This window comes from Trichechus manatus, unplaced genomic scaffold (assembly GCF_000243295.1).
Source record: "Trichechus manatus latirostris isolate Lorelei unplaced genomic scaffold, TriManLat1.0 scaffold00103, whole genome shotgun sequence".
NCBI classification, from domain to species: domain Eukaryota; kingdom Metazoa; phylum Chordata; class Mammalia; order Sirenia; family Trichechidae; genus Trichechus; species Trichechus manatus.
This window is the reverse complement of record NW_004444039.1, coordinates 7928774-7939446: the sequence shown is the minus strand read 5'-3', so window position 1 is coordinate 7939446 and position 10673 is coordinate 7928774. Positions and strand designations below refer to the sequence as shown.

Here is a 10673-nt window from a genome sequence, read left to right as displayed (position 1 = left end):
TCTCTTAATACAGAGCGCTGCACATAGTAGGTGTGTGCAGTGCACTGTTAACGTATTTTTTGGATCGAGAGAGTGTTGTCCATGTGTTCAGGAACTGTTAATAAAAGTACATCAAGAAAAATTATTATTTTTTTTTCTTTTAAAATTTTATTATTATTTTGGTTTTGTTTTTTAGGTCAAGAAGTGGTTTTCAAGTGCCTTGGGGAAGGAATTCTTGAAAAGGCCTTTCAGGGGTATAATGCTTGTATTTTTGCATATGGACAGACAGGTAAGATGCTGCTTTTATTTCGCAGTCAATGATTAAAAATGCATTTACAAAAATTTAGAAATAGAAAACACTTGGGAAGCAACAGAAAAATGCTTCTAACTTTGTGGATTTAACCCAATTAGATGATCAAAAGTGACCTTTCTGAAGGCTCAACAGTTTGGTAATTGAGTAATTTCAGTGTTAATGAGCAAAGCTAGTTTCAAACTATTAAGTGCCATTTTCCTCAATTATAGTTTTCACTTGTGTTTAAACTAGAAAAATAATTGCCAATCCCTTAGTATAAATGTTACAGTAAAAACTGTAGAAAAACTTTTAGTCTTATTCTGTACTGAGGACTTCACTAGAATATAACTCATTGATGATAAATTATTAAACGTAAGCTTTTGGTCCAATTGGTTGAAACAAATAAGACAAAATAATAATAATAATGGCTCAGCCATGAACACTCTCAGCTACCAGTCCTTCACCTATGCTGTTGTTGTAAGGTTCTGTCTAGTCAATTTTCAACTCACAGTGACCCCATGTGACAGAGTAGAACTGCACGTAGGATTTTGTAGGCTGTGATCTTTATGGGAGCAGCTCACCAGGTCTTTCTCCTGGGAAGTGGCTGTTTGATTCGCAGCCAAGCGCTTAGTCAGTGCACCACCATGGCTCCTTCTTCCAACTGTAAAGTGGGAATAAATCAAGAAATCATACCATAAAGACAATGTTCTACATTCTACCTTGGAGAGCAGCGTCCGGGGTCTTAAAAGCCGGTGAGCGCCAATCTGAGATACCCCACTGGTCTCACCCCATCAGGAGCAAGGGAGAGTGAAGAAAACAAGATACAAGGGAAAGACTGTCCAAAGGACTAATGGACCACAGCCTCCACCAGACCGAGTCCAGTACAACTAGGTGGTGCCCGGCTACCACCACGGACTGCTGTGACCGGGATCAGAACAGAGGGTCCCGGACAGAGCTGGAGAAAAATGTAGAACAAAATTCTAACTCACAGAAAAAGACCAGACTTACTGGTTTGTCAGAAACTGGAGAAACCCTGAGGGTATGGCCCCCGGAGACCCTTTTAGCTCAGTGGTGAAGTCGCTTCCGAGGATCACCGTTCAGCCAGGGATTGGACAGCCCCATAAAACAAAATGGGACTAATGGGGCACAGCAGTCCAGGGACAAGGACTAGAAGGCAGGAGGGGACAGGAAACCTGGTGAGAGGGGACCCAAGGTTGAGAAGGGACAGTGTTGACGAGTCGTGGGGTTGTTAACCAATGTCATAAAACAATAATGCGTATTAACTGTTTAATGAGAAACTAGTTTGTTTTGTAAACCTTCATGTAAAGTACATAAAAAAAAAATCGTAACAGTGCTGCCTTATATCAGATTACAGGATAACTAGGGGACTCAGATGAGAGAGTATATCTCAAGGCACTTTGACAAATATACTATATAAGAGTAATACACTGTTTAAAAAATGGGTAATACACTGTTTATGTTATTTAATGATGTGTAGTTGGTATTTTGTTGTATGTATTTTTAAAGATTATGTGTTTTTAGTGGGTGCATATATACCCATCCATCTGTAAACAAGGTGCCCTCTGGAGCGTGTGGTGAGATCAAGCTGGAGCACGGGAGCGTAGTGGAAAGAGCTGTAGCCTGAGTGTCTGAGGCCTGGGTTGGAGGGTCACATCTGCCACTTTTCTGCTCTGTGACCTGGCTTTGCACGCTTGCTGCGTTACATTTTGCTGCTGCCGCCACCCTTCCTTCTTTCTGTTCTCTGTTCTCCAGGTTCAGGCAAATCCTTCTCCATGATGGGCAATGCTGAGCAGCTGGGCCTCATTCCAAGGCTCTGCTGTGCTTTATTTCAAAGGATTTCTTTGGAACAGAATGAATCACAGACCTTCAAAGTCGAAGTATCCTATATGGAAATTTATAACGAGAAAGTGCGGGACCTTTTAGACCCCAAAGGGTGAGTTACTGGTTGGAATTAAGTTTGTAATAGGGTGGCTGCTGTTGCTAGGTGCTGTCGAGTCGTTTCCTACTCACAGCAACCCTGCATACCACAGAATGGAACACCGCTCAGTCCTGCGCCAACCTCACAAGTAATAGTAATGATCCTTAAGTCAAAATCCCAAGTTACACATTTATTTGAGGACTTGGTCACTAATACTCTGAGTTCAGTTCATTTACTGAGAAATCATCAGCCTCTGGAAGCCTAGTGGTATACCTAGTACACATACAGATTATCCTATATTCATGTATACATTTGCTAACATATGCCATTTTTATAAAGATGTTTTTACTGTTGGTATTGTTTTTGCCGTGATGGCCTATTCCTCAAAATTGCTTTAAGAATGACACATAGGTCCTTCATTTCTGTTGGAAAGCAGCCCCTCTGAATTGGAGGTAAAGTGATTGAAGAATTGAAACCACTCAGCCCGGGCAAGTAGTTTTCGTCTTTTTGTGTTGGGCTCATGTGGGGACCTTTTTAAAGATACACGGGCCTGAGCCTCAGTCCTAGAGATTATGATTCAGTAAACCCAGGGTGAGACCCAGGCGTCTGTATTGTTTAAAAACTGGGTGATAAAAGCTAGATTCATAGAGAAAGGAGAGGCCCGTTTACTTTTTTAAAATTACATTGTTTTTGCTGATTTAAAAATTATATAACTTTATAGAAAATTTAGAAAATAGGTAAAGTATAAGAAGAAATAAAAATGACTTATAATCCCACCACTCAAAGATTAAAAAAAAAAAAAGCCCAGTTGTTGTCGAGTGAGTTCTGACTCATGTCTACCCCATGTGTGTCAGAGGAGAACTGTGCTCCGTTGGGTTTTCAGTGGCTGATTTTTTGGAACCAGATCACCAGGCCTTTCTTCCGAGGGGCCTTGAGGTGCAGTTGAACCTCCAAATTTGCAGTTAATAGCCAAGGTATTAGCCATTTTCACCTCCTAGGGACTCCCAGTAATTCTTAGCACCTTTTTTCTCTCTTGAGTTGATGCCAAGCATTGACTCTTGATTTTAAAAGTGATTAATACCTGATGGCATGAAAAGATGACCTACACAATATGGTCATGATACATATAGCTTCACCTTTAATCTCAATTGTCTCTTGATACGCTGTTCAAATAGACCCCAAACCAGGTTCACCATTTAAAAATTCAGAAGAGCCCTAAAATCTTCACCAGCCGTGCCAATTTTAAATATAAAGAAAATACCAGTAACTGTAAACACCAGGACACTGTAATATCATTTTCTGCTTAAAATCGTTAGTCTAGAAGCAGCATAAGATACTGCAGACCTGAAGAAGTAAATTAAAGTTAAAACATTTTGATATAATGCACTGCTTGTTCAAAAATTTCAACACATTATTTACTGAGAATTTGTTATTTATAAAATAGCTTTAATTAAAGAGTTAAGCACAGAACTACCATAGGACCCAGCAATCCCAGTCCTCGGTGTACACACAAAAGAACTGAAAGCAGGAACACAGACAGAAACTTGTACACGGATGTTCATTGCAGCATTATTCACAGTAGCCAAAATGTAGACAGAACCTAAATGTCCGTCAACAGATGAATGACTAAACAAAACATGGTATACACACACAACAGAATGTTACTCAGCCATAAAGAGAAATGAGATCCTGATACGTGCCATAACATGGATGAATCTTGAAAACCTTATGTCGAGTGAAATAAGTCAGTCATAGAAGGACAAATCGTATATGATCCCACTTACATGAAATGGGCAAGTGTGTAGAGACCAGAGCTTATTAGTGGTGAGAAGGGTTGGGAGGGAGGGAGACGGGGGAGGTATCGCTTAGGCGACACGGGACCTCTGTTAACGGTGGTGACAGCTGCCAGCCTGGTAAACCCAGCCAGTGTCACTGAATTGTACATATAAAAACTATTGAATTGGCAAATTTTTGGCTTATATATATTTTACCACAATAAAATAATATTAAAAAAACGACAGCCTTAGGTTCAATTCACTCTGGCCATATTCTTCACCTCACCTTTTTTAACCCCCTGTGCACAGTATTGCATTTTTCTGAAGTTCGTCTGCTGAAGAAGTTAGCCTAACCTAGCATTCTGTAAGACTGGCTCTTTAGTGTGGGACTCAGAATAGAATCTTTTAAATAGTATGTTACTTTAAATAGAAGTTGGAGCATAAGACATTCCTCATATGGAATGCGGTTGAGCTAATCCAAATAAAGTCGTTTTTAGAATATTTTCTGTTCATTAAAAAAAAAAAAAAAACTTTCCAAATTGCAGCCTTAATTTCTGCATACTGACAAAGAAAGAAAAGCTTCCAAATTTGGTCTGATTCATTCATTCCTTTTTCTTTGCTCCCACAGGAGTAGACAGTCTCTTAAAGTTCGAGAGCATAAAGTTTTGGGACCATATGTAGATGGTTTATCTCAACTGGCTGTTACTAGCTTTGAAGTAAGTGTCATTTTAAAAAAAAAAAAAATCATTAAAAAAATCTGACAGTATGTCAGAGTGTAACTGATGTTGAATGTGTTTTTCCGTTGATACTTTATAGTATGTTGGTATCATTCATAGCCTCAGAAATCCAGTGTCAACACATGCCAAATGGGGAGAAAGGGCTTTTAGTCACGCTCTTGAAGCTGCTGTGTTGTGAGAGTTGTAATGTGGCTGAAATGCCCAGTGTTTCGAGGTTGCTGAATCTGTTCACTCACACCACTCTGTGGAGACTGTCCTCCCTAAGGTTGCCAAGTGACGTCCTTCTCGACAAATCTGGTAGTCTAAACAGCGTCTCACGTGACCCTTGTCTTTGACAGCATCTGCTGCCTCAGCTTCCATTGCTTCTCACTCTTCTGGTTCTTTTGCTTTTCTGTATCCCTCCTCTCCCCACTGACTGACTCATTTTCCTTTATGCACTCCTTGACTTTCATGCCTTCTTAAGGCATGGCTCAGAGTTCTGCTCTTGTTTCTATAATCCCTGCTTTGGAAATCTTGTAACATGAACTGCTGTCTTTGTTGGTGAGGGATGCAAACGGATGAATGAATGAATACTCACATCTGTATTATGTGGCAGTTGTATCAGCATCTCAAACTCAGTCTGACTAAAATTAATCTGCGAGGTAACGCTCTCCAGCCATTTAAATGAAGATGTTCTTAGTATTGCTCCGATCAGAAATACCTTTACAAATGTTCAGATTCTGAAATGAATGGAAACCTGCCCGACGTGAAAATGCAGAGTCCTTCGGTCGGTCTTTGCAATTGGCAAATGCTTTGCTCAGGAGCCTTCGTTTTAGCTCAGTGTGCTTGGGCTCTGTGTCCATCTCACGCTGCTGCGTGTCCCTGAGAGCTAGGAGCCTCGGGTTTGCCTCCCCGCTCTGCCTCTTACTGCATGTGGGCAGAGCTGTTTAACCTTCCTGCACTGCAGTGTTCTCGTGTGCGAAATCAGGAGAATACCTCTCATTCATCGAACATTTTATAAGAAGCTGTAGGATCCAGGTGTTCTAGAAGGAAGTGTACAGAGATGAATAAGAAACACCCCTGCTCTGGAGAGCCCCCGTGTCGGGCGAGAGGGAGGGGCATAGCACAGGAGAGTCAGAATTCAGTCGGCTAGCTACCTACCTTTTGAGCATCTGTAGTGCTCAGTAAACATTAGCCCTTTTCTCCCCTAGGAACTTGCAAAGGAGAAAATAGGGACTCACAGAGAAGGGGTCGTGGTGGCACAGTGGTTAAGTGCTTGGCTGCTAACTAAAAGGTTGGCAGTTTGAATCCACCAGCCGCTCCGTGGGAGAGACGATCTGGTGGTCTGCACCTGAAAAGCCTAGAAAACCCTGTAGGGGCAGTTCTACTCTGTCCCGTATGGTCACTATGAGTCGGAATCGACTTGAGGGCACAACACCAGCAACAGAGCAAGTAGATCCTTGGGGGATGGACCGAAGAATGGGGAGACATTTCATGGACTAGGGAGAACTGAGCAAGGTGAAGAGTAGAGCACGCAAGATGAGGAAAGACAGCCAGGCTTTTACGGAAGGGCGGTGGCGAGGGCGTCAGAGGGATCCTAACTAATAGTTACACCTGGTAGGCAGTGTGGTGTTGTGGTTGTTTGCTTATAGTGTTTTCCTTATGCTTTGCCTCTAGGATATTGAGTCATTGATGTCTGAGGGAAATAAGTCTCGAACGGTAGCTGCAACCAACATGAATGAAGAAAGTAGCCGCTCCCACGCCGTGTTCAACATCATCATCACACAGACGCTTTATGACCTGCAGTCTGGGGTGAGGGTTCGGGCAGAGCTTTTGGTGGCAGTGGAATGACTGCCTGGGTGAGGTGGCTCAGGAGGAGTCAGTGGCTGAGGGTTTTCTGTCAGCTCCTCTGCTTGCTAGATAAGCTACTTGACTTAAATCATTTAATTTGTTAGGTCTTCCTTTCTATATAACTTTTTTAAGAAAATTGGATTCTTAATGTAAACTCCCTCAAGAGCATGACGGCGTCACCATACAGCTTCTAATGTGTATACGTTCCTACTGAAATTCCCCTAAAAGAACTGAATCTACCTTGTAGAAGTGGAGGGCTGCTACAGCAGACACCATAACCTTTAGCCTAAAGAGCACGTTTTCACAGGAAGACAAATTTGACCTAAATGTGCAGGAATCCTCACATCCTAGCATTTCCTTGTAGAAGCAGAAAACCTCAGCTTTCTGTGTGCTGGGAAGCTGAGTGAACTCACTACCCAGCTACAAAACAAAATGCTAGCTTTCCACGCCAGTTTGAACATTGACTATGAAGTGGATTGCTCGTCCAAATAACTCCTCTGACAGTTTAAAATCTTGAGAAGTTTGCCTCGTCGGAACGAGGTGGATACTCACGTTGCTCTCCTAACTGTCGTGTTGACATAGGTGTCGATATCTGTGTGGTTTTTGCATTGATGTGTGTCGTTTCTCTCTCGTTTCTTGCCACTAGAACTCGGGAGAGAAAGTCAGTAAGGTCAGCCTGGTGGACCTGGCAGGCAGTGAGAGAGTGTCCAAGACAGGCGCTGCGGGAGAGCGACTGAAGGAAGGCAGCAACATTAACAAGTAAGATGGCTCCGTGACAGCAACCTTGGGGATCTCACAGTTAAGCTGGAGCATGGCACCACCGTGGTGCACATCTTGGGGTGCTCGTGTTATGAGGGGCCTGTTGCACACGTTGTTCAAAGTCTGTGCAGATTGAGTAATCTGAGTCGAAAAGAAACAGCAGCCTGCCCCTGTTATATGCGTGAGGTGTATTTAAGTAAAGTTATAGAGTACAGCCCCACTCGAAGATTATACACATACATGTGTGTATCATCATGTAAATGTGGTCTTAGGTAAATGCACATCACAATTGATAAATCAAACCATCTCTTAAATGAACTGGGGGAGCCTATTCTGAAAAGAAAATGTTTGAATCCCTTTCTAAGGTTTAAAAGAAAACCCGTCGTCATCGAGTCAATTCTGGTTACTAGTGACCCCATAGGACAGAGTAGAACTGCCCCATAGGGTTTCCAAGGAGTGGCTGGTGGATTCGAGCTGATGACCTTTTGGTGAGCAGCCAAGCTCTTAACCACTGAGCCACCAGGGCGCCATCTAAGGTTAATACTGTTTAAATATCAGTACCTTAAAAAAAAAAAAAAAGTTATTGCAAAACTACCATACTGAAATCTGAGAATTCGCCTTGGTTCCTGCAGTGTGTACAGCGCGTACAGCGCCATGAAGGCTGTGTATCGGGTTCTGAAGGCTGCCGAGACAAAATACAAGCGGGCGGCTTGTGAGAGCTGAAATTATGGACTCACAGTTTTGGAGGCTAGATGTCCAAACCAGTGGCTGGCTGGGCCGCGTTCCCTCTCTGGTCTCTGGGGGAAGAGCCTTGTCTCTTCCAGCGCCTGGTAGCCCTGGCATTCCTTGGCTTATAAACGCGTCTTCAGACGGCCTTTTTCCTCTGTGTTTCTGTCTCTGTGTGTCTTCTCCTTTTCCATAAGGACACCGCTCCTATCAGATAGGACGCGCGCTACCCCACTGTGACCTCGTGTTAACTGATAACATCTTCAGAGACCCGATTTCCTAACAAGGTCACATTCACAGGGACCAGCAGTTAGAATGTCAGCACATCTTTTGGGACACAGTTCAGTCCATCGCAGGCTACAAGAGAGCAGGGTGGAGAAGGATGTGTAGGAGTTTGCCAGGCTGACAAGGGAGATGGCATGTGGAGGGGACAGCAGAGGTCCAGACAAATGCAGGGCTTGTTATTGTCAGTGATGCAGTAACCCAGGAGAGGAGCCCCTGTGGCTCAACAGTTAAGCGCTCAGCTGCTAACTGAAAGGTTGGCAGTTCACACCCACCAAGCAGCTCCTCAGGAGAAGACCTGGCGTTCTGCTTCCATAAAGATTACAACCAAGAAAACCCTATGTGGCGGTTCTACTCTGTCCCATGGGGTTGCCATGAGTCAGAATCAAGTCAACGGCACCAAAAACAGCAGTAACCCAGGACAGCTGGAGAGTGTGCACGGGAGTGGAAATAAATGAGGTTGGAAAGATAAACAGTGACCAGGTCATGATGGACTGGGGACTTGTCCGAGCTCCTGACAACCAAGAGGAAGTCTCTGCTTTCCAGCATGAAAGGCAGGAGAGTTTGTATTTAGGAGTGTGCCCTCAAGCCAGATCACCTTGGTTTCATCCTGGCTCCATCACTCACCCTGTGTGTATATCGTGGGCAAGTGATGTAACCTCTCTGTACCTCAGTTTTCTCTTCTGTAGAATGGTCATAATAAGAGTACCTACCTCATAGAGTTGTTGAGGAGGAAATGAGGATGGAATGACCGTAATGTGCTTAGAACAATGCCTGACACGTAGTATGCACTGAATAAATATTAATTGTTGTAGCTATTATTTTTCTGATCATCATGATCATTATTCCAGGTTCAGCAGAAAGGAGTTTAGTCTGTCCTCGTAATCTCTTTGGTGGAGCTGGAATGACTTGGGATTTAGTTTAGAACAGAATGTGACAGGAGGAAATGTACTCAGGAACATATTTGTGCAGGCTGCATTTTAAAATGATGTCAGCGCGTTATGGTTTTTGCAGACAGTGGTTTAAAATTAGAAATAAAATAGAGCCCCCTCTATCAGATGGATGCGGCCCCACCCCCGGAGAAAGACTGCTGCTTTAGAGAGTTAATCTTCCAGGCGTCCTGTCTCCTGCTGGAATCACAGGGGATTTTGCTGTATTTCATGACAAGGCATTACAAGATCCCAGACCGGCGCTGCAGCTCTGCGTTCCGTAATGAGCTCAGACTCCAGGATGGCAGAGCAGGAGTGGGAGCGTGAGGGAGCAGGTACCAAGGAAAGGATCCCCGCCCTCCTGGAGACGCATCTCCCGATGCTGAGCGATGGCAGCTTGTTGTCTGCTGGCTGGGCTAGTGAGAAAACACTGAGTGTTCTGTGCTGTGGACTTGTGAGAATTTAGACATGTGTGGCCTTGATATGTAATGATCACTAGCTTTTATTGAGCGCCCACTATGTGCCAGGCACTGTTCTAAATGCTCTATATGTAACGATTCATCTGATCCTGACATCAGCATTGCGAGATAAGTCTGTTATCCCCGTTTTACAGATGAGGAAACCAAGGCAGAAAGTGGTTAAGTAACTTGTCCAGGGTCACACAGCTCTAAGTGCTGGATCTCATATTTGAACGCAGGCATCTGGCTGCAGAGCCCAGGCTCAGCCAGTGGGCTGCACTTAGGGGAACCAGGAGTTCTGTTTGCCTGGAAGAGTCCTGGTTTATACTTTTGTTCTGGAGTAAACAGAGTGCCCCCTTCAATTTTCAAAGGTGTCCTCATTTGGATACTAAATTATGTAGTACCCTAAGTGGACTCCCTCAAGGCCAGTGATAACATGCCTCTATTCTGTAATGACTGTTGAATTGATTGGCGTTCTCTCTGCACCATACTCTCTGGCTGTATTTATATGCTAGTTGTTTCACAGATGGCTACGTCTGTTCCCTACTGCTAGATTATGAGGCACCATCTTTGTTTTTATGGCTCTTTCTAGTTTTTGGAGCATGTTCCTGCGCGTTATGTCTTTTGACACTCCTACCAGGTATTTTTATCTCTGTTTAAAGAGGAGGAAGCTGATGCTGGGATATATGTTAAATATCGTGACTAAGAGACCAGCAAGCATTTGTTGAGTTTCTGGCACCGCATCCAATGGAAAAGTAATGTAGACTTTGTGGTCAGCAGAAGAATGCCTCCCCTGCCCCCAAGGGTTGACCACATCCTTATTCCCCAAACCCGTGACGGTGTATCTTATGTGGCAGAGGGATTTTGCAGATGTGATTAAGTCAGTGGTTTTGAGATGGCGTGATTATCCAGGTGGGGCCAGTGAGAAGAGAGGGAGGAACGGCAGCGTCATCCAGGTGGGCCCAGC

At 43.8% G+C, this 10673-nt stretch overlaps 1 protein-coding gene across 1 annotated transcript in view; it reads left to right on the top strand.

Annotated features, from left to right (window-relative positions):
• KIF13A (kinesin family member 13A) overlaps positions 1 to 10673 on the top strand; it is a 285225-nt gene that overhangs the window by 151267 nt on the left and 123285 nt on the right. The window contains 5 exon segments of the mRNA XM_023737492.1: positions 176 to 268; positions 2045 to 2225; positions 4614 to 4701; positions 6379 to 6513; positions 7199 to 7311. Coding sequence (XP_023593260.1) covers positions 176 to 268; positions 2045 to 2225; positions 4614 to 4701; positions 6379 to 6513; positions 7199 to 7311 — 610 coding nt within the window.